This window comes from Salarias fasciatus, chromosome 13 (assembly GCF_902148845.1).
Source record: "Salarias fasciatus chromosome 13, fSalaFa1.1, whole genome shotgun sequence".
NCBI lineage: Eukaryota > Metazoa > Chordata > Actinopteri > Blenniiformes > Blenniidae > Salarias > Salarias fasciatus.
Window position 1 is genome coordinate 26,245,252 of NC_043757.1, and position 24,799 is coordinate 26,270,050.

Here is a 24,799-nt window from a genome sequence, read left to right on the forward strand (position 1 = left end):
AAAAATCAGTAAAAATGACGACAGAAACTCAACAACATCAAAACACACTGATGACAACCAGAGACGATTTCTGTGCTATAATTCAAACACACCGCGGCTGAAGATGTGATGTAAAAATATATGTAATTATAATTGAGCTAAAATTCAGACTGCAGTTCAAACCAATGCCTGAAAATGTTTCTCAGTATTTAAACATTTAAATTATTCTCATTTGATGACTGATGATTGACTAACACCATTCACACATTACAAAACAAACACACACACACACACACAAGAAAAGGTGCTTTCTGATGTATTTGTGTCGCAGCAAGAAAAAAAAAAAAAAACACCTGAACACACAAACACTCCGCGGCAGCAGAGGAGATAACACATACTGTACAACATGTACACACACACATACACACACAGCCTCCAGGCTATTGTCCTCCACATTTAGGTCACGCTGAAACTAACAGCTTCACACACACACACACACACACACACACACACTCCTTTACACACACTCCTTTACACACACTCCCCAGGAGGCTCCGCTCACCTGCAAAGAGGCCAGTTTGGACACAGTGTCAAAGATTAAACCTGTGTTTTATCTCCAGGAAAGGGGGCTGCTGAGGGGGAGAGTGTGTGTGTGTGTGTGTGTGTGTGTGTGTGTGTGTGTGTGTGTGTGTGTGTGTGTGTGTAGACTGTCTGAGTCCCTTTAAACCAGGGGGCAGAAAGAGCAGGTTTTCTCCCGCCGTTCTCCGTGTGCGCGGTCAAGTAGAAAGGTGGACGTGTGTCAGGCAGCGAGGGTATTTACTGTTACCGAGACAAGAAGCACAAACACAGCAGGGCCGGGAGGAAGACGAGGAGGAGGAGGAGGAGGAGGAGGAGGAGGAGGCGGGAGAAACTGGAGTCTGAGCCCGGTTTGGGCTTTAGGAACATCGACCCACATCTCGGCTGCTTTTCACAACATTAGACGGGTTTTTAAAGAGCATCACACTGAAAACGGAGCAAAACCTTCCACACGTCAACAAACTGCTGCGTCATCTCGCGCATACCGGATAATTTATTCTGAAAATCAGCTTAAACGAGTGTTTTTCTGCCGTGTTATCACTGTCAGAACACGTATAAACAATACAAGCAAATAAAGAAAAGGAGAAACGTGATAACAGGAGGGAACTGACATGGTATACTTATCATGAAACTCCAATGTTTTCTCAGAACTTTGTATTTTGTGAAGAGTTCTGACAGACTCCAGGATAATAAAAGACTCATTTGAGAGCACTTTGCGATGGTTTTATGATTCAACATGTGTTTGTATGGAGGCTGGATTTGAGCTGTTTGGGTTTTATCTTCTGCTTCAGCTGGAAACTCTCAACCAGATCTGACAAATGCCTCAGCCGGGTGTTCTAACCAGGCCGTCCTCAAATATGTCGGCTTATTCCACTTTCTTCATTTGTGCTAAAGATAATCAGTCCAAATGGAACAAGAGGCCACGGGGGGCGTTCTCCTTCCACCAGGCTTCTAATCTTAGCTTAATTAAAGGTACGGAGAGGGACGTTTTTATTTAAATAAAGTCTCATCCAGCAACACCTCCACCTGCACCAGCCCGGAGTCACGACGGGATGAATTTATCACGCCCGATAATCTCCACAGCAGCCGGGCGGTAACCTGAGGAAGCCTGAGCCCTGCTCTGTAAACATCACCAGATGCATTCTGGGGAATCGCTGCAGGTTTGTCTTTCTCCTGGACGCAAAATAAAGAATAATTCACCATTCAAATGATGGAACTACTCAAGACTGGTCTTGGTCTTGGTCTTGGTCTTGGTCTTGGTCTGGACTGGGTCTGGACTGGGTCTCGGTGGTCTTGACATTAAATTATCAGGTAGCTTGACCTTCAAATTCCACCACTTCACACAGATGACGGAGCTTTTTTCTTCCTTTTGTCGCAAATGAGGTTCGAAACAATCAGCAGCAGGTTAGCATGTGGTCAAGTTCAAAATCACAGGAAAGAATCTGGGATTAAAAAAGAAAGAGTCCGTTAAACGACAAAGAAAGGAGGGACAGTGGAGAGGAGAGGCCGAAGACGAAGATTTAAATCTCCTTTAAGATGTGAGCAGGAGACGCACAGGCCCTGTTCCTGACTTTATCTCCCTCCCTGCTCATTTATTTGTTTATTTTCTTTTTTTCGCTGTTATTTCTGCTCTCCTGCCACGCGGCCGGCGGACGGGGGAGCGAGGGACCACAGGTGCTCGGGTGAATCCGACGGACATCCGCAATTTATCATTCATACGCCGGTGACGGCGGGCCCGGCCGAAATACGGCGCGGTAAACACAAACCATAGATCATTCACGGACGCAGATCCTCACATCTCTGCAGACAGATGCTTCAGCGCCGGACACGGGTCAGGTCACAGACATCTTCCTCTCTCCTGCTCTTTATTCCACTTTATCTTTGTCTCTGTTTGGGGACACTTGTCCGCCCCCCCCCTCACACACACACACACACACACACACACACACCCTCGCCATCCCCCCTAAATCCCTCTTTTTTCTTACATATTCTGTGTTTTCTTTCAGGTGTGAACACACCGGACGACACAACAGCTGCTTCTTCCCTCTTCATGAACTTCCCTCCGTTAAACACCCCCCCCCCCCCCCCCGCCTTCCCCACCCCACCCCCACCTCCAAACTTTTTAATCCGGGCTTTAGAGGGATATATCGCAGTGGGACATCACTGCTGGCCTGCATCTGCCAGAGCAAGCTGGGAGCTGATTTCTGTGTTTACATAAGATTAGAAAAGAAGGTAGCCGATATGGCCGCTCCGAGCCAAGCAGCTCTCATTTCTAATGCAGCGAATGCTGCCACAAACAGCCTGCAGGAGGGGGTATTTATGAGTAGAGAGGGGGGGGCGGGCTGAGGAGAGATATAGCCAAAGGTGGGACCAGTAAGTAACACCACTTCGGCGGCCTCGGGGCGGGCGGGGAGTTACGGCTGCATGGAGGATTTGCAGCGCTGGTCACTGATCTCAGGAGGCCGCGTGAGGATCCAGAGAAAATATCAGCAAATGAGACGAGTCCGGCTTCACTCATCAGCGCTGGCCCGACAATAAACTGACGAAAGAGGGATGGAGGAGTCAAGCGGCGGCTTAGCCGACTCAGCGAAACTCCAACTGAACACATTCTGGAGGTTTCTCCCAATAAAAGTAACTCAAGTTCACAGTTTATGAGCCTGGATGATGGAAGTGTACACAATTATGGATATGCACACAAAATGATTACGTATTTCACATGAAAAGGTTCAAAAAGGTTCATTTATTGTGATAATCATATAATAATTTATGAAAAGTTAGTAAAAAGCACGAGCTGCTAGCATGTAGCTGCTCTAAATATATATATTTACCAGACAGAAAGCCAGTTGTCTTTCCTAGAAGGTGGTGGAGACAACAACAAGCCTCAGACAGAAAGAGTTTTTGAGGGAAAACATCCAAAACTAGAACAAAATGATCTGCTGATGCAGCCTACGCCAGACTTTACAACATTAGCATGTTAGCCATGACCCACAGATTTATCCGTATTCTTCTCCCATTTACATTTTTTATTCACAGAACCCACGATAACCTCAATATATACAACTACATCTTATGTTCTTTAACAAAAAGTCACTCAAGCGAAGACAGAAGTTGAGGATAACCGATGTCTAAATATATAGATGGCCAGGAAGGTGCTAGCTTGCGCTTTGAGCCCACGTGTTGGCAGGACACTTGAAGACTTTGATGGCGAGATGTGAGCGTGGAGTAAGGAGCCGGGTGGCTGCGGGGCGAGCGTTGCGTAAGCCGGCTGTACTGTATATTTGCTGCATGTGTTTCTCTCTGTACATGTGTACAGTCTGTGCAGGTCGCGGTGTCCAGTTCACAGTTCATGTTGCATGTACTGTAAAAGGCCTACAGAGCAAACATAAAGTCCACATACCACCTGGCCTATCATATGGCACACGCACACACACACACACACACACACACACACTGGTACATACAGTATACACCCAGTGACCCTCGGTGAACGGTATAACCTGTGTGACCTGTAGTTTAATCCATCCGACACTATGAAGGCAGCACTTCGGGAATGATTACACGAATAGCCTTAATATTTCTTCAGTAATCTTTACGACTGTTTTAAAGCTTTGAGGAGAAACTCTGCTTGACGTGTGTCTCTGATTGACCCGACCAGGTTGATGTTTTGAGACCAAACTGATCTGGAGGAGGATCTAATGCCTCCTCCTCTCCTGAACTGGTTCCTGTGGGGTCTTTCAGCGGTTCACAGTCTAGTTTCAAGTCCTGACCTTTGATCTTTGTTCGGAAGAGTGGCAGGGACCCTACGTGACTCGATGGAGAGGGGTTTTATCGCTCTGGGCGGAAGAATCCAGCAGCTTCAGCGTGTCTGCGGCAAAGACCAAAGTCCTTTCCTCAGCGGTTAGTGCCGTTCGGCAAGGCACTGAAGGCCTTATCTAATCAGGGATCTCTTTAAAGGTTTGTTTGTGACGATGAGGAGACTGATCTAACTGACGTTTGGAGCTTATAGAAAATCAGGCGTGTTACTAAATACTGCGAGGCGTCGACGGGAGAAGGTCCAAACCACCGACCAGACCTGCGCCATAACGCTCCCAGACGTTTGGTAGCCTAACCCTCGGCAAACACAGACAACGCGATATATTTTCCATTAGATAAACAGGCTGCAGCCAACGTGAAGGCCTCGTGCAGAAGCTCCTGCTGTTTGGTTCTCGTCTTTAGACCAGAACAAAGAAAGGCTTCCTTCACTCCGACAACAGAGCGAGAGAACGACTCCCGACGACGCTCGCACCACACTGCAGGAACCAGACAGCCGGACTGACACAGAGGTGCCCTTAAGCAAGGCATCAAACCCACAGAACCTGCTGGGCAGCAGCAGCAGTGGCGGCGGCGGCGGCGCTGTAAATTACAGAGTGTTTGGCCCCCCCCTCACATCCTCTCCTCCCCGCTGCGCCTCCTGACCCCGACTGCTGCTGTAAATATAAATGTGCTCCTGCACTGTCAACTCGCAACCCGGTTACACAAGCAAACAGCTCCAGCAAAGGTTAAAAATAATATATTTTTACTTCCTCTTTGCTTTCTGTTCTGCCTTTGCCTGCGCGTCCGTCCCGTCTGCCTTCTCCCTCCGTTCTCTCTCGCGCTCTCTCTCTCTCTCTCTCTTTTCTAGCGCCTCTGGCTCGGCAGGTCAGGGGCTTTAGTGGAAATCTGCTGTAAAAAAATATTCTGCTGTCTATTTGAACTTTTTTGTTGTGTTCAACACTTTATTTTTCATTTTTTTCAAACTTCCCTTTCTTTAACCCTGCGTGGCACGGCTTGCACGCCAGCCAAGGCTGGTCTGAACCGGTCTACCAGAGAGAGAGAGAGAGGGAGAGAGAGGGAGAGAGGGAGGGAGAGAGAGCGAGAGAGGGAGGAGGAGGAAGGGAAGGTGTGCACACAGGTAGATAAAAATGGAAACGAGAGCTTAAACCAGGCACCAACAGTGGGTTAATATGCAGAGCAGGAGCAAGGGGAGGTGTGTGTGTGTGTGTGTGTGTGTGTGTGTGTGTGTGTGTGTGTGTGTGTGTGTGTGTGTGTGTGTGTGCTCGCCCTCCTCCCCCCGCGGCCCTGTGACACCCGTCTCATCAAACAGTTGGACGTTGGCCAACTTCATCTGTTAATGGCCAGTCGCCACCAGGACTCAGCCTCGTCCCACCCCCACCCCCACCTCTACCCCCACCCCAGGGCGCTCTACCCCAATGCCCTGTCCTCCTCCTCTTACCCCCCCCACCCCCCCCCACCCCCCCTCCCACCCCCCTCCCTATGTCTTGCTTGTTTCTCTCAACACCTCACCCAGGGTTGCAGATTGAGGCCTGCGTTTCCTTCATTTGACAAAGATAAACAGTATATGTGGTGTGTGTGTGTGCGTGTGTGTGCGTGTGTGTGTGTGTGTGTGTGTGTGTGTGTGTGTGTGTGTGTGTGTGTGTGTGTGTGTGTGGCCTTTGTTGGCAGACGGTACTCGAGGTGTGCTACGTATTTGAGAGGATACCTACGAACACACGGAGGCAAAAAGCATGAATTGAACAAAAGGCCAAAAGACGGGTTGGGTTCCATCATATTAGAAAGTATTCCTGTTTGTGTGTGTGTGTGTGTGTGTGTGTGTGTGTGTGAGAGAGAGAGAGAGAGCGAGAGAGAGAGAGGGAGAGAGAGAGAGAGAGAGAGAGCGAGAGAGTGGCATTAACGGCGGTCCAGAGCGTGTTGAAACACATCTGTGTTTCAGAGAAAAAGTGCAGCAGACGAGAACAAAACGGAGGAAAGAAAAGAGGCTGGAAAAGAAAAAGAAGAAGGAGAAGAAGAGAGCGTCAAGAAGGAAATACAATTAAAAAAAAAACAAGATCTAGAAATGTTTTGTTGTTTTTCCTGAACAGTCGCACACAGAGATGAAAAAGAGGCTCACAGTGAGAGCCGAAGGAGTTTCAGCCTCTTTCTCTCCTCAGCATTTATTTAACAGGAAAAGTGGTGTGTGTGTGTGTGTGTGTGTGTGTGTGTGTGTGTTACATCTGTAATTCAGCTCGTACTGACGTCCTCATGGTTTTTTAGATATGTGATTCTGATTCCAGTTACCTTCTGGAGCAGCTAAACTTCGACCTCGTCTAAAATCCTGTTAAAGTCTGTTTTTAGCACATAATACAGACTGATCTATGTGGAAATGCACAAAATTCTCTTGGATATTTTTGTGTTTAGACATTGAGAACTAATGAAATATTGGTTTTAGAGATTAATTTCACAGTGCACACCTTCTTTTGTAGCACTTTAAATCACATTTTCAGGACACCAGGACTCAAAGTTTAACTTCCTCCGAGAATTTCCTGAAGACGTTGAGATATTTAAAGTATTTAGTTAAACCAGTTCATTAAAAGTATTCTCACTGACTTAAACACGATGAGTTCATTCACACTTTGCTCATTGAAATACAGGTTTTTTGGAAGAACTCTCAAGTTTTTGTTTTTTTTTTCATATTATTGCCCCTTAAAGCGTCAGTTTGAGGTTAATCATGTACAGTAAAGTCAGTTTTGATGTGCCAATTTGGGCAAAATCACACTTTTTGTTAAACTTAAAACCCAAAATAAACCATTTATGAAAATATTATAACTAAAATCCAACAATTTAATGATATCATTGCATTTCATCATAATATTAAACATTTTATCCACATTTAAAATGTATAAAATCCAACCGTGAAGCTTTCAGGAAGTCAGCAAAAAGGGTTCTTCTTTTTTCTTGAGTAGGTAAGCCTATAACTTTTAATTGAAATTTGTGGATCGTCCACTACTGAATAAGTGTAATCGTTTTTATTTTACTTTTAAATCTGTGAGAACCGGTTGAAATTATATGAATAATCTTTACCACGACAAAGTCATTTGTATTGTATATTATTCTTTTCTTTTCTTTTTCTATAATTGCTCATCACACAAAAGGGAATTACCACTAAGCAGTGCTACAAATCACCTTCCTTCAGTTTGAATAGGGCACACACTAAAATGCTGTTTAAGGCTATTCTAAAACTATATTGTCAGTGTTTTCCTCCTTTTTTCTTATGGAGACAATTTTAATAAAAACATTTAAAACTGTCATTAAAAAACTCTCAAAATGTCTTTAAAAGAGACACATTTCTCAAAGGATTTATCTAAAATATTGCAGATAAGACAATGAAATATCATTAGTATACTGTACTGCTATTCAAAATATGATTTTCTTCTTATTATTATTATTAGTGGCCATTATGTGGGGGTGTGTGTGTGTTTTTGTGGGGGGTGTTGGAGGATGAGGGGGATAAATTATCCAGGAGATTTCATCATATCTTACCGGGGCAATTACATCAAGAAGATGATAGCGGGCACGGGATCAATTATGCATGCCCTTGGCCAAAGACCAAGCATCGGGCAGAAGGAGAGGGCATGTACACATGTACGTGCACGCTCATACACACACACACACACACACACACACACACACACACACACACACACACACACACACACACACACACGTGAAGAAAAGGAGGATCTCATAGATGTGGCCCATCAGTTCATCTTACTGCATAAAAAGTTCATACGCTTAATAATTTAGCTGTGTTCTGGATACAGTTTCCCAGCTGAATATTAACAACTTTGAAGTGAGTAACAGCAGCCAGAGGTATACAGGGTGTGTGTGTGTGTGTGTGTGTGTGTGTGTGTGTGTGTGTCTGTATTTGTAAGGGGGCTAAAAGAGACCTCAGGAAACAGGCCTCGCAAGTCCCAAAGGAGACAACCCTCCGAAAACCACACACACACACACACACACACACACACACACACACACACACACACACACACACACGTGCGCATAAAAACACTCGGACATGCACACACTCCTCCCGTTACACCACCGTTTGTACCGCTGCTCATTTCTGGCCAATTAAGAATTCCTTTTTATCGCTATGTAGGTTCGCGTATCTTCCTCACAGCACTAGTACACAAACTGGGAAAACAGGAGTGTGTGTGTGTGTGTGTGTGTGTGTGTGTGAGTGTGTGTGTAGGGACAGAACAACAGCAGAGCAACAAAAGGAACCTTGTGCAAAAAAGATCAGCGGCTGTTTGCTAGCCGCTGTAGCTAGCCGCTGACGCCTCCCTAACTGTGTGGTCTTGTTATTAGATGAAAATTGATTTCTTTTTATTGACTTTTCCTCTTTTGTCTTCCTCTCACAAATAAAAAGCAGAAGCTCTGTCAGAACTGGCACTTTTCTTTCTATAGCTCTCTTTCTGTTTTTTTTTTTTTTTTTTTTTTTTTTTTTGTTGATGATTGCTAGCGTCAGTAAATGAGTGTTTACGCTCAGGTGCCTGCATTTCTGCTGAGGGCAGAACAATGGACTTCATTTTCCTCCGTTTTTTTTTTTTTTTTTGTTATATCTAAGAGAAGCAAAATAGAGTTTTGGACCACGTCTGAAAAGAGAGTCGCTCAGGAAGACGAGGCAGTGTCTTCAAAATGGCAGCCTGGGACAGGAGGAGAGAGAGAGAGAGAGAGAGAGAGAGAGAGAGAGAGAGAGAGAGAGAGAGAGAGAGAGCCTGACATCTGTTTGCTGAAGGAGAAACAGGAAAAGGGGAGTGACACTTAAAAAATGACTGCAGAGACTGAAAGAGATGGGCATCGAAAAATCATCTCACCATGTCAAGACCGACACGTACAGGAACCGAGCAGATGGTTCGCATTGGGCGGACTTTGTGTGTGCGTGTGTGTGTGTGTGTGTGTGTTTGCGAGAGACAAGCGGTGTAATGAGGGAACAGACGAGACATCATGTAAATTAAATATGTCCAATCTCTGGCTCGCCTCTCAATCTTCGCACAATTAAAAAAAATGCTACTTTCATTTATATTAGCCTAAAAAACACACACTGACACACACACACACACACACACACACACACACACACACACACACCCCTTGACATGCCGGCTCTGACAAGCGTGGCTGATGTGCGCCGCGAATGCGCATGGTAATAGGCCAATCAAAAATGCAAAACAATTGGCAATTACTGTGAGGACCTAATGGTCATTAGAATTTACAACTAGGTAATGAACTAAAGTCTGCCCACCGCATGCATATTCATAAAGCTATTTGGGCTTTGAAGATTAAAGTAGCGCTTAAAATTCAAATGAGCCTCCGCAAATTATCGGTAAAAGTCAGTGGCTGCCGCTGCTGGTGGCGTTGGGGGAGCTCCTCCTGTACGGGGGCTTTTTTTGGTCTTTAAAGCTTTTGCTAAACAGTTTCTGCTGCGTTCCGTTTTTTTTCCTCGACATCTGAAGGCCGAGCGCCGTGTGAGAACGTTTTGGGGGAAATAGGAGGATAACTCGGTGTTTTGGTGTTAAACTTCAGGACGCCTTCGGTTCTTCACACGAGGACGGCAGTGTTTCACCGAGGAAGCCCTGTGTTCCAACTTTTTTGGCATGGGGGCATGTGTCCACTGCTTTTTTTAAAATCAAATTGAGGAATTTTATTTTAGTTTTGAATTCTTCAAAACATAAAAACAAGTGAACTGAAATGATACGGGCAGCTGTAGAGCCGATTCATGCTCATATTCGCCTTTCTCTACTTAATAATCCCTCTGTGATTTATCTGACTGATAAACAGCAAACAAAGTGCAAAGCAATCGCCGGATTGTTGTTTTGGCTGACAGGAATCCTCCAAACGCTTTATTTACTGTAAAGAAACATCAGCCAGCGTTCCTGTTGAGGAACCTGTGAACGCTGACTCAACCAGAGTCTGCCAGGCGCTCTGGAAACGTGTGAAGACCAAACTTTAGGATTCCATTCTGGAAGCAGAAATCAGCTGACGTGGTGTCAGACTGCAGAGGCGAGACCGTCTGACGGTCTGAGGGTCTGACGGTCTGAGGGTCTGAAGGTCTGAGGGTCTGAGGGTCTGAAGGTCTGAGGGTCTGAGGGTCTGAGGGTCTGAGGGTCTGGACGGTCTGAGGGTCTGAAGGTCTGGTTCAGCTAATACACTTTTATTTAAGATTGATAATAAATGTTTGTCTGTGTGTGATTTATTGTGAGTGCATGTGTGTGTGTGTGTGTGTGTGTGTGTGTGTGTGTGTGTGTGTGTGTGTGTGTGTGTGTGTGTGTGTGTGTGTGTGTGTGTGTGTGTGTGTGGGTTGGGGCAATAGGCTCCATGTTTGCAATGCAAGAATGAAAGACTGGACCCACACAAGCTGTAAGCACACACACACACGCACGCGCGCACACACACACACACACACACACGGTTATTGTAGCAGTCCAGCCAAATGAGGAACATGAAACCAGAGTACGAAGCCAGGCCCGACCACACGTGCACACACGTGCACACACACACACGCACACATAGCCATGGTGTAAGTAATTACAGGTACACACTGTGTGAGAGCCAACACACATCTGGACAGTGAGTTCGAGATGCGCGCGCGCGCGAGTGTATGTGTGTGTGTGTGTGTGTGTGTGTGTGTGTGTGTGTGTGTGTGTGTGTGTGTGTGTGCTGTGGTGTTCAGAGCCAGTCTGTAATCCAGTGGCCTATATAAATAAGCTTTGTAGTGCATAAACAGTTTTATGAACAAGCCTTCAACATTATAAGAGAGCTGAGTTACGTGTGTGCGTGTGTGCGTGTGTGTGTGTGTGTGTGTGTGTGTGTGTGTGTATACACAGCGTGCAGCAAGTGAGCCAAAAACAGCAGCTTTCCCTCTCACCACCGAGAAGTAAATGCAGCGTGGATGTCGAGTCTCTGCCGTAAACACAGAGAGGCGGATCGGTAAACATTCGTCCTGCCTCACGCCGCCGACGTCACCGACTCGCCGTCACTGTCTCAGTGGGTCCATGTCCCCCGCGGCGGCGTGTCTCGGCTTCAGCGGGGTGGTAATTCCACAAAAATCCCCCTGAAACGATTTCCGCTATCACCAAATTCCACCATCTGCGATCGTCACATCTTTCCCGCCATTTTTCAGGTAAAGGTGCAGTTTAAACTTTCAACACCTTCAGTTCTTCACTGTTTTATAGTCATTTTCCTGAAATGAAACAAAGGCCTTCATTTTGTCAAATCAACAACAACAAAAAAAAAAAGTAAACAAAAACTTTAAAAACCTCAAGTTTCTAAAAATAAACTCGCTTCTCGTTATGCTATCTGCTAATTGCTCATTTTAACTTCAATCTGACTTATTTTAACTGCAGCATTTAATCAAACATGTGAGCGACGAGTCCAGAGAGACTTATTTATCATAGTAGAACAAAAAAAAGCTTTGACTGATTGCCCTGCATGTATTTGCTCATTAGCTTGCGCATGCTAACTTTTATCAAGACGAAATTCCAAACTACATTTAACTTTCAAGTCATTTTCAACTAATACTATCTGGAACCACGACGCATCGATTGCTTCAATTCAGGCTTTATAAACACTCCCAGGACAAAGCTTAGTTTATAATTACCAAAAAGGAGTTTGTGTTACTTTTGAGAAATTGACCGCTCTCTACAAATAAAGGTTGAACACATTTTTCCATTTTTGGGTCTTTTAATTATTTAGATTTACATTTAAAGTTTTAACAGTATTTGCAATTTAGCTTTGTTTTTTTTTTTTTTTGTTTTGTTTTTGTTTTTTTACTTCTTTTTTTTCGCTTTTGTCATTTTAGCTGATTTATCCTTTTGGCTACATTGGCCTTTTTAACTGTTGTAGGATTTCTGGGAGGTTGCCATGTTTTTTTTTTTTTTTCGATTTTAGTCTTTTTGGCTAATTTTTGCTCTTTTTAGCCATTGCCCTGCTTTTATTGTTGCTTTTTGCTGTTGAGTGACAATTTAGCATGATGTGTGTGTTTTACTCGAACCAGTTATTGATCTAAAATTCACAACTTTGATTTCAGCTTGCCGCGGCGGCGCTGCCTGAACTCTGAGGCTCGGCGCTCGATGCCACCCAGTGCCTCACTCTCTCATCAATCCGAGGAAGAGAGAGAAGCGTCGGAACGACTCCTCTCTCTCTCACATCCAAACATTTACACAGTAATTCGATGCTGCTGCTTTCATGCTCGCTTAAATACCGAAGATACATGCGAGAGTCAGAAAATAAGCAGGCTGACGCTCATTTCATGGCGTGTAATGAAGGCCATTGATGTGTCAAACGCCGTCCGTCCCGTTGACCTCGGACGTCCTCCAGTCTCTCTCTCTCTCTCTCTCCCTCTTTTTTTTTTTTTAAATTCCCCTCCTCTTCTTGTATTTCTCGCACGCCGCCGACATGTTTACATTAGGAGAAAGCTCACGCCAAGCGGAGCGCCGTGCCCGCTGTTCAAACACGGCCGCTCGCGCAGTCCACCAAATAAAACCGAGCGCCGAGACGGAGAGAAGGAAAAAATAGACGAGACATAAAGAGGAGAGCAACAATAGATTAGTGATGGCAGCCAGCGTGTGAAATCTCTTTGTAGGCTCGCCGGGATGCGCCTCAGTACGGCGCGCGCGCACACACACACACACACACACACACACACACACACCAAACATACTGTAATTGATTCAGTATCAATTGGCTGTCCTGGATTTGCATTGACTGCTAATGTTGCAGAGAGACATGAGCCAAAAGAGAGGCAGAGAAAGAAAAAGAGATGATAGACATGAGATGGAAAGAGAGAGGGAGAGAGAGAGAGAGAGGGAGAGAGAGATCTGACACCAAGCCAGACAATGAGCGGGTGTTAAAAACGCACTAATGTGTATTGAGGTGGGTAGCATTAGCCAGTGATGATAAGCTAATTGCTAATCAGTAGATCGTGGACTAACAATGCTGGCGTTACGAGGCGGAGAGCCAGCGACGTGAATGTGACTGATCGTTTATTTTTGGGCAGGATTCCCCCGCCGCGTCTCCACGCTACGCTAATGAGCTAACATCGACAGGCTAACGCGGCTCATCGCGGGCCGGCGCGAAGACGGCCGGCGGTCGGTCGCAGGAGGAGGATTTCTACGGACTGGACGCTCATTACCGCGGAGAGGATTACGCTCTTAATTATGAGAAATCAGTTGGCCGAAAAAACCTGGTGACAGGGAAGGAATTTAAAACAACAATCACGAGAATAATAAGATTAAAATGACCATTTGAGGAAAATCTCAATTTTCAAACCTTCACCGTTTTTCCTTTTCAATCAGAAGCTCTTCTTTTGAGCAAATAGGGGGTGGGAAAAATATATAGACGCACACACACACACACACACACACACACACACCTCTCTCTCTTTTGAGACATTAGCGATGCTGTTTCTGAATGAGGGGCGCCTCAGGGATTATAATCAGAATTTTCATCTCAGTCAGGGATTAATAGAATAAATGGGCAAGAGAGAGTGCACTAACTGTGTGTGTGTGTGTGTGTGTGTGTGTGTGGGTGGGCGGGTACGCTGCCTTTTAGCATCACTGATCGGAATTTTGCCCGTACAGTAGCGCCTCTCTCTCCCTCTCTCGCTCTCTCTCACAGACACACACGCACACGCGCACACACACACACACGCATGCACATACACACACACAGGTAGCGCCTCCTCGGTCGGAGCTGTTTGATATGTAAATAGCAGCGTTCCGGCACAAGTCCGGCGCTTTGTGTTCCTCTGAGCCTCGAAGCAGCTCTGCAGCTGATACACGGATGCACGTTTTACACACACACACACACACACACACACACACACACACACACTGCACAATAAATGTAAGCAGAGGGAGAAACATGCAGAAGAAGAAGGGGTGTGTAAATTGCTGCAGCCTGAATGGGAAACGTTTGGAAATTTACATCCGGCACGCTGCGATTTCCCAACTCTCTGAAACGTATTTATTTAAATCTTACTGTCCTGCAGAAAAAATACAAAAGCATCTGCACACCGTTACAGACGGAGCTCACAGCGGCGAACCTGAACTCGATCATTCTAATTTTCAGGCTGAACAGGAAGCTGCTGGTGAGAGTGAGAATAACTCCCCTGTTAATGTGGCGGGTTAAGGAGGGGGCGCAGACTGCACCCATCGACCAGCACGGAGGACAGGAACACAGACGCTCCTCTCTCCCAGATTACTGCTTTTTATTCCAGGTTTACGTCAGAATGAGGCGAGTGCAGCAGCGTGGAGGACGTTCCCCCCCCCGAAACACACCATCCGAGGTGTTTCTGGGCTTCTCCACCGGCGCTGATAATAGACCCGTTCGCCGCGGACATCAGACGGTGTTTTCTCGCTCCTGTCTGAGCGTACAGCTGTTCCAGGCAAGACGTTCCCACACACAACGCCATTCAGGCAACCAGACGCCTGCATTATGATGTAAATCGCTCTAATAACCCAGTTTAGCTGGTGAGTGTCTCCCCGAGTGTGTGTGTGTGTGTGTGTGTGTGTGTGTGTACGTGTAAGAGTGGGTGTTGAAAACATGCTCCCAAAATAAAAATAAAAAGAGAAGAAGTTGTGTTTCTCGAGCTCTCCAGATGAAGGTCAAAGGTCAAACACATCTTCAGTCAACAAAAAGTGAGAAATTTTCATCCTGGGAAAAAAAAAAAAAAAACTGAGACTGATTGAAATAAGAACGGGAACCTTTAGGTGACTGTGTGAGTGTGTGTGTGTGCGTGTGTGTGTGTGTGTGTGTGTGTGTGTCTATCTCTCCCTCTCTCTTCCATTTTCTGTAACGGTTAATTTAGTACAGGCAGCTCGCCACTAAAAACTCCTGCTAATTAAAATGCATGGGGATGGAGGGGGGGTAAAAAAAATGGAGATGCAAAAATATAATGATCAGTGTTGAGACGTTTTTAAATACACAGCCGAACAAAACGTGAGAGAGAGAGAGAGAGAGAGAGAGAGAGAGAGAGAGAGAGAGAGAGAGAGAGAGGTGAGGTCTCGCAGCTCCGGGAGACGAGCTGCACATTTAGATGTGGCAGTGGAAGAAAAGAGGGGAGGAAGAGAAGCCACACGGAGAGCAGGACACATCTGCTGCGGCCACATGAGAGGGAAACACTGAAATCACACACACCACTTATGCAAGAACACACACACACACTCACACACACACACACACACACATGCTCTGTTTCTGCGCACCCAATCCCAGAAAGAGGCCGCAGTAACTCCCCGGACTGGAAGGACACGGATCCCCCGTCTGCGCGCACACACACACACACACACACACACACACACACACACACACACACACACACACACACACACGGTCAAGGTCACCCTCCAGCCTCTCGTGCCCAGGGGAGCTGGGCAAAGTTGGGCAACCTGGGAAAACGCACAGAAATTCCTGCCTTCCTGCAGCGAATTTGGAAGGACAAAGGGTCAGACTTGGCTGATCTTACACACACACACACACACACACACACACACACAGATTTGGTAGAAACACCAAGCCACCGGCGTGCGTCAGCGCACGGCGCCTGCTCCTGTGACGTCCCTCAGACCGCCACAGCATGACCCGTCAGTGAGACCCCGCTGGAGACGCCGCGCCACGCCAACTCCCAGCTGAACTCTGCGCTCTAGCTTCCCTCTCAGCGTGGAGAGGCCCCGCCCCCTCCCCCGCCCCCGGCAGCAGGGGGCAGAGGTCAGACGGCCGTGTGCGGCGGCGGGTTACCTGGGAGCGGCTCCTGCTTGGGGCAGATCACCCTGGGAGACGAGAAGCGGTCGTCGTCTTCGTCGGCCAGCGTCGCCTGGACGCCCACCTCCACGGGTCTCCGGCTGCGCAGCGGCCCCACGGCGGGCGACGGCGTGAGCGCCAGGCCCGGGGAGGGCGAGGGCGGCTTGTCCAGCCCGCGGCCCACCGCCAGGCAGGGCGGCCCGTTGCATCGCTTCCTCTTGTGCTCGATGAAGAGCAAGATGTCCGCCAGGGGGAAGGTGGCCTGGCACTGGCCGCAGGTCAGCAGGTCCTGCTCCGGGGCCGGGTGGGCGTCGGGCCCCGGCCGGCCCGCCCGGGCCGCGGCGGGGCCCGGGTGGTGGTGGTGGCGGTGGTGGTGGTGGTGGTGGTTGTGGTGGCCGTGGTGGCCGTGGTGGCCGTGGTGGCGGCCGTTGGGGCTGCCGCTCTCCTCCGAGTGCTCCGAGCAGCGCTCCGACAGCTCCTCCGACGAGACGGCGGCCGTGGACAGGGGCTCCGCCGCTGCAGGGGGGGGACAGGTGACAGGGTGAGAAACAACGGCGGCAAAACTCGCTTTCCTCCCCTCCACCGTCCTGTCATCCCACAGTATTGATACGGCCAGCTGATGGGAAGGAAGGAGGGGAGGAAGGAAGGCCTTCTGCCGCTGCAAGAACCAAATCAAAAGCCTGACGTGTGGTTGATCGCGAAGGGGGGGGGGGGGCTTGTAATGATGCAATAATGCATGTAATGCAAGGAGGAAGATTACAGCGCGGGCCGCCGCGGATCACACAGCACAACGGAGGCAAAAAACACGCCGCGCTCCAATCGGACGCCGGGAAAGGACAGCATGCTCACCGCCAACGAGAGGGGGGCGCCGGGAGGCATGGCGCTTCAACACCGCGGGGACGGACAGGACGGGGACGACTTGCTTCACCTTGTGTGTGTGTGTGTGTGTGTGTGTGTGTGTGTGTTTGAGATATCAACCCTCGGCCTGGATTACACCGTCCTCTCCCCTCATCCTCAGACACGAGGCTTGGAAAGAGAGACTCGGTCCCCCAGACGATGGCGGACCCCTCCTTCTCCTTCTCTCTCTGTCCTCTCCTCCTTCCTCCCTTCCTTCCCTTCCCTTCTTTCTTTTTGTTTCTTTTGTGAAGCTCTGGGCTCATCCTCGCGGTCAGGAGACTGAGTCAAATTCGCCGTTCCATCTTTATCTGTTTTCGTAAATCTTCCCCATCCAAGGTGAAGAGTGACTCCGCGCTCGCCGCCCGGCGCAACACTGACCTTCTTTACTCAGCCGTCCAATTTCACATTTTAATGAACTTAAGACCACTGAGAATCAAAAAATAGATTTTAATTTTCGCCAGTCTGGGTGATTGGTACAGATTTTTTTGGGGGGGGTGATAACCAGGGTGGGACAGTAATCCTGCCTGTGTGGGAATGCATGGAGGCGTCGGGGGAGGGGGGGGGGCATCGCCAGGGTGCCGCAATCCTGAGCGACAAACCGGGAGACAACGCCACAAATTCACCACGCTGCTGCTCCCCCTCCACACACACACACACACACACACACACACACACACACACACACACTCCTCCTCCAACTTCAGGTCAAACCCAAGTTACACAACAGCTTCCAGGAGGAGAAAGGGGGGGGGCATGAAAAATTAGCTGCGATCGCACAACGATCACATTTTAAAACCATCTCAAATAAAAACTTAAAATTAAAAGAACCTCAAGTTCTACTTAAAGAGCAGACGCATGAAAAATAAATAACATTTTAAAGGAGTTTTCAATAAAATAAAGCAACAAAATTACTCATTTGTGTCTATTTTTAGAGGTGAGATAAACAGCGAGAACACATCATTGACAAATGATTAAAAAAGAGCAACTTACTGAATATTGAAAAGGTGCTGATTTAGAGATTGTGTGATGAGGGTTTTTTTTTTCAAGCTTAAATTATCTCAACATGCTGCAAAACAGTGGACAGACTGAATCTGCCCCAAAACAAACTGATGTGTAAATATAAGAAATACACAACATTCTACTCATCTTATTAAATGAAAAACAGCTGCACTACGTGTTTTTTAATCAACGTCAAAAATCAAGAAAGCACCTTTTTTTAAAGAAATAAAAGGTCAACACTGGAGAGGTGGCATCTTCTCAACTGCTGGATTTAAAACGCTGGGGAAGGTTTTGAAAATTGAAAATTAAATTAAAAGGGGGAAGTGAGGATAAAAGAATCCAGGTGCTGAAAACCAGAAGTAATCAGGGGATTAATGTTTGCTTCAGAGGCCGAGGGGAGCGGGCCGATCAACAAATGTGGCTGCGCGTGCAAAAATCCGGTGTGTGTGTGTGTGTGTGTGTGTGTGTGTGTGTGTGTGTGTGTGTGTGTGTGTGCACGCGCAGGCATAGCTGCACATCTCTGCTGCAGCATGCATGTATGTAAAGGGAAAAAATAGGATGCACAAAAAAAGGAGAGAAAGTGGGTTTGAGGTGATCAAGAGGAATTGGAGATGGGGATGGGGAGGGCGCCCTCCCTCCCTCCCTCCTCCCTCTGCCCCTCCCCCTTCCTTCCCCATGTCTTTTACACTCTCCCTTTATTCTAAAGAGATCGCCAAATAGTAGCCCCGTGTAGATGGGGGGAGGGGGCGGGGGGGCGAAGGGGGGTGGTGGTGGTGAAAACTCATCAGGTTCAAGTTCAGCGCTGGATTTTCTGATCGCGCTCTGCCTCCTAGCGACGGCACGAGGCCACTGTGGTTGCGCCGCTGTCACCCGAGTGGACACACGCAGAGCAGAAGACGCGCGCGCACGCAGACAGACACATACACTCTCCAAAAACAAAACAGCCAGCCGACAGACAGACAGACAGACAGACAGTAACACGCCGAAGCCTCCATGCGTAAAGACGCCCAAATATCTCGGTTATTTATTTTTTTTTTTTTGCGCACTTTGGAGAGCTTCTCACACGCGCTGTGTTCTGTGCGGCACATGGTGCGGTGACAAACGCCACTTTTGTCAATTGCCGCACAGTTTTCCAAAACATCTGCTTTCTGCTCACACTCGCAAATGAACGGAATGAATTAAGAAAAGAATTGTGAGCGCCGTGCGTAAAAACACGCATTGTGCCCTTTTTCACACAGATCCATACAAAGTGGAATATTGTGGCGTTTCTTCACGCTCTGCTGCAGCAGCACGCCAAACACATGAGCGGCTTACCTTTAACTGCACGTGAAGCCCTGGAAATGTTAAGTTACATTTCTTTAGTTGGTCCAAATTACTCTGAGAGCGATTTAGGGAGAAAGGAGAAGGAGCGGGACGATTCACTGTCCTGTTGCTGCTTGATGCCTCTGAACTCTGAAAATCTGCTGTTTCAGGAAGAACCAAACATCAATAAACGTGTTTTTTGAAAAGTCTATACCCACAAATCAATGTGTGTTATCTGTCACGCTGAGCTATTGGGAGAGTGGGAAACCGATTTACCCCCGTCGAGCCAATATTTTTAAAAATCCACTTTCAAGTTTTTTTTTCTTAATTTTCCTGAAAATATTTCCACAACATATCGAGCAGATGAGTCGGCTGCAGGAGTGTGAGAGGAGGCGATATTCCTGTTAGAAGCTCCGAGGAGAGGAGGGGACGCGCTCTGCTACCGGAGGAGCCCCTCTGCGCGCTTCCACTGACCGGAGCGAGGCGCGGGGCACCGGGGGAGCCGCGGCGGAGTGCGTGTTACCAGCAGCCCCGCAAAAAAAGCACGGAACAGGAGGCACTGCAGCGGGGGAGCGCACACGCACTTTCTCTCTCTCACACACGTAAACTTTCTTTATTTTCTGTTTGAGCTCCGGAGCGGCTTTTACGCACGGAGGTGTCGCACTTTGTCGCCACGCTGTTAAGTCCAGTTGACCGCGGGTCCGAGCGGCGCGTCCAGTGGAAAACCGAAAGAAGCTTTTTGTCTGAATGGGACGGTTTTAAAAGTGAAGCCAGAAATGACACGTTCTCTCTTTCTCTTTCATCTTTTACTTACGCGAAAAATCCCGTTTGCTTAAGTGCTGGGGTTTGCCTTGCTTGCGGCGAGACATGGTGGCTGGCGGCGGCGGCGGCGGCGTTCAGCGCGGATCACATCGGGGAGAGCCGGGGTTAGAGAGGAGACTCCGGTGGGGCAAAAAAAAGATCTTCATCCAAACGCCTCTGACATCCACAGGAAGAGGGAGAAGAAGAAGAAGAAGAAGAGGGAGAAGAAGAAGAAGAGGAGGAGGAGGACGAGGAGGAAGAGGAGGAGGAGGAGGAGGAGGGGGGGGGACAGGACGGCGAAAAATAAAATAAATTAGAAATAATATAAAGATGGCGCGGAGGCGAAGATGGATCGCGGGATCGCCGTCATGGCTTTTTTGAGAAAGGAGAGCAGAGGAAAAGAGAGAGAGAGTGAGAGAGAGAGAGAGGTGGATGAGAGAGAGAGAGAAGGGGAGAGAGATGGAAAAAATGGCAAAAGCCCCCCCACCCCCCTCACACACACACACACCACACACACACACACACACACACACTCCTCCGCCCCCCTCCCCCCGCCCCCCTCCCTCCCAGAGCCGTGCAAGTTCAAGTGCACGGACGTGACGTTCCCGGCGAACTTGAACGTCAGGCGGCGGACGGACACCCGACATACAAAAACATGGGCAGGGCCGAGGCACCCGAGTGGGAGTGGGAGTGGGAGGAGGGAGAGGCTGGGACGCGCAATAACAACACCAATGGACGGTCATTAGAGAGAGAGAGGGAGAGAGAGAGGGAGGGAGAGAGAGAGAGAGGGAGGAGGAGGAGGAGGGGGGGCTGGGCATGAGAAATAGACCCGGTGGAAGCCAATGGACACAGAGATCAGGGGGGCCGGACAAGAGGCGCTCACGGAGGGAGGGGAGGAGTGCGCGCGCGAGAGAGAGGGAGTGTGGGTGTGTGTGTGTGTGTGTGTGTTGGGGGGGGGGGGGCACACTAATGAAAGCAATATGCAGAGAGAGAGAGAGGTGGACGCGGAACAGGGCAAGAGAAGCCGCGCGGACAGGAGCTGGAGCTGGAGCTGCTGGATGGGGGGCGGATATCAGCCTGCTGCAGAAACACTACGATCACCACTACTACTACTACTGCCGGCGTGCGCGCGGTGGAGTGCGCGTGCGTGTGTGAACAAAGTCCGGTATCGTGCAGAGAAAAAGAGAAGTGCGCAAAAAGCTGATGGGCTACACCTGAGCGCACGCGTGCGTGCGTGCCCCCAAGGCTCGTGCACGCACGGAGAGAGGGAGAGGAGCACGTGTTAAAATGACAAGGAGGAGGCAACTATCCGGTTGCAGCGAACAGGACGGGCAGGTTGGAACAGAGAATACACGCAGACACGGGCGACAACCTGACACACACACACACACTGCAACAAAGCCCCCTGTATACACACTAAACAAACACCCCTGCCGCCCTGTGCGTAAAAGCGCCATCGTGCACATGCCCTTTATTTTAAACATCAGTTGAACAACATCAGGATTTATTCCTGTTGGGAAAAAAAAGTTCTGAGAGGATGAGCAGAGGAGCAGCTGTGAGTGTGTGCCAACTTCCAGGAAAGAAGTTCCATCAATGGATCATAATTCGATATTTTATTTGAAAAAGTCACTTGTGTGTGTGCGCGCGTGTGTGTTCACTTCAGATGGGGCACAATAGGGTCACAAAGCCCTTCTTCCTCGCTCTCTCCTCCTTCCCGTCTGTCTATCTGTCTGCGTGCGTGAAATCTGAACTGCACACCGTGGGAGTACGTGTGCGCGCGCGCACGGGCCCATAAGCGCCCCGTGTAATAACTTTCAGATGTGTCTCAGGTTCGAGCTTCGCGGGAACGGTTGCGGAGGGAGGGGTGTGTGTGTGTGTGTGTGTGTGTGTGTGTGTGTGTGTGTGTGTGTGTGTGTGTGTGTGTGTGTGTGGTGGAGGGGAGGTGTGGAGAGGAGGAGAAGGAGGAGGAAAAGAAGCAGGAGGAGGAGGAGGGGGAAGAGATTGTAAATACTCTTGTAATAAAGGGGGTTTGGTAATATAAGACGCGGGGCTTAAAACGGCGAAGGCGCAGCGCGGGAGCCGCGCGATCCGAGCTGATTTCCTTTATTTTCATTTTTTTTATATATATGTACATATTTTTGGTTTAAATGAAAAATCAAAAGAGGGCGAGATTCCCCGCGGAGGACGCACGGCGCACACCGGGACTGAGGTGAGGAGCCCGGTGGAGACAGGACGGAGCGCCGCCGGCGCGCTGCTCGGAGGAACCGGAGACGGGAGACGGAGGAAGGAGGATGACGGTGGATTCCTTTCGGGATGCGCAGCGGGACCGGCGGGGAGGACCGGGGCCGGTGGAGCCCGGCGGAGCGGCTCCGGGCTGCGGCGGAGGCGGCGGACAGCGACCGGCGGCTTGCTTAGGAGACCTGGAAGCTGCGCGCACTGACCGAAGAGGACGCGCACTTAATACCGAGGGGGCGGAGGGGTGGTGGTGGGAGGAAGAGGAGGAGGAGGGGGTGATGGGTGAGAGAGGAAAAGGAGAGGGAGAGAGAGAGAGAGAGAGGAGGAGGAGGGGATGCATGACCAGTGAGGGAAATATTTTACAGGTTGAAACTCGCCGTGCGTTTTTTTTATTCTCTTTTTACACGGACTGCTGTGTGCACGCGCGTGCGTGGCGATTATCCCACATCGGGTGATTATCCCGTTTGCGAAGCGTGTGTGTCGGAGTTCAGGCAGATTTAAGGCGCGCGGAGCAGATGTGTTTGATTTAAAGGTTTGAGATGATAAAGGATGGAAATAAGCGCCGCCGCTGCTCGTCCTCCTTTCGTTTTATTCACACTTTAAATCGTAAAACTAGATGATAATCTCATTAGATCCGCTCTCTGGATTTTCAGACCTGCAGATTAGAGCCGAAGCACGCGTCTCCAAATGTTCCGATGAAGGAAAAAATATTATTATAGAAGCTTTTATTATGATTTTAATTATCATCTGAACGACTCTTTTTTTTTTGCTTTACAATCTGATGAAAGGTGACAAACGGGTTCATTTTTTAAAAAAAGTAGAATCTTGAGAAATTTTCAAGCTATATATGTTTTAAATCGGTATTGCAAGATATGAATGACAGAATGTGTGAAGTTTAATGTAAATATTCTCGGCTCTCCGTTTCCACAAAACAAAACAAAAAAAAAAAACGGTAAAAACAAAAAGAAAAGTGCATAATTCCCACAGATACTCCTGAAAACGCCAGCGTGCGTTTGGATGAGGGTTGCTGTGACTCTGAAGAGGTATGAACTCCTCCGGTTATCTGTGTGGAAAAAGACGCTCGTGATGAAATGAAGCAGAGATTCAGACACCGGCGCGCTGGGCGGTGCGTGTGACCCTGCGCGCCAACCTGGGCCGCATTCAGTGACTCTGGAAGGAATGAAGTGGGTGGAAGTGTCGCGAACACACACACGCACACATACTGAGACGTGAGTGCATCTCTGCGCGTCGCGGCTTGTAAAATTGGCATCGTTTGTCTTTTTCCTCCGAGTTTACGGCGAACGACTGATTAAGCGCGCGCGTGTGTGTCAGACCTGAGCGGGGCTGGTGCCACCCCCCTGGCTGGTACCTCTCACTTGTAAAAAGGAGGCCCGGGCTTCAGTAACCTTTGCGCGCACTGACCTTGACCTCTCTCGACACTCCCCCTTTTATTTCTCTCCATCTGTCGACAACAAAGAATATTTTCTTCTTCGCGCCCCCCCCCCCCCCTGCGCGCGCACACACACTGATTAGAGTCGTTTGGACTCAGGCAGGACAAAAGTGGCAGAACTGTGGCAGAATTCGTGCACGTGTGGTGGTTTGGCGTGCACGAGGCTGTGCTCCGTATGTAGGCCACGCGCGGCTCCTTCGCGTTCAGCACTTTTTTACGCGCTTGTTAAGGTAGAGCCGCAACTTCCACGCGAGCCCGGACGCATATTGGGCACGTGCACGCGCACGGACACTGAATGACTTTGGTGATAGTTAATAAAAAAAGAAAAACGGTGAGGTTGGGGGGGGGGGGGCGTGTAGAGGAAGAGTTTAGTTTTTTTTGTAAAGGTCCATGAAAAGAGCGGAGAGAGACCTCGAGGCTTCAGACCGGTCACACACGGGCGCGTGCATGAGAGCTCCGGGGAAATTGGAGGTGGGGTGGAAGAAGAGGAGCGATGGAGGCGGTGGTGGTAGTGGTGGTTGGGGGGGGGGGCGCATTTCAATATATGGAAATAACCGGGGGCTCCTCAGATAAATCAACTGCGCGCACACGCACACACGTGCACACCCCATCATTCCTTCATTCCTCTCATGCTATTGCCCCCCCCCCCCCCCCCCCCCACACTCTCACACACACAAACACACACAACCCCTGCGTAAAGACGTGCGTGACTTTGGCATCACATCACAAGCGCGGTTTCACACAAAATCAGAATTCACGAGGAAAAGTGCGCGCTGTGAGCGCGTTTTTTAAATTGGTATTTCATTATTTGATTTCAAATCACATTAAAGGAATTTATCAATTTCTTATCGATCAACACGAGCAAAAAAAAAAAAAAAAAAAAAAAAACGCGCAAGTGAGTAAAAATCAAATCAAACCTGAAATATTTCACGCTCGGGATGCGTCTCTCTCTTTCTCTCTCTC

General features: G+C 48.6%; 1 protein-coding gene across 1 annotated transcript in view; it reads right to left on the minus strand.

Annotated features, from left to right (window-relative positions):
* bcl11aa (BCL11 transcription factor A a) overlaps positions 1–20,605 on the minus strand; it is a 46,929-nt gene extending 26,324 nt beyond the window's left edge. The window contains exons 1-2 of the mRNA XM_030106434.1: positions 20,165–20,605; positions 16,150–16,668 (exon numbers count right to left, since the gene is read on the minus strand). Coding sequence (XP_029962294.1) covers positions 16,150–16,668; positions 20,165–20,219 — 574 coding nt within the window. The 5' untranslated portion in view covers positions 20,220–20,605. The remainder of the gene's footprint in view (positions 1–16,149; positions 16,669–20,164) is intronic.
* Positions 20,606–24,799: the final 4,194 nt, after the last annotated feature.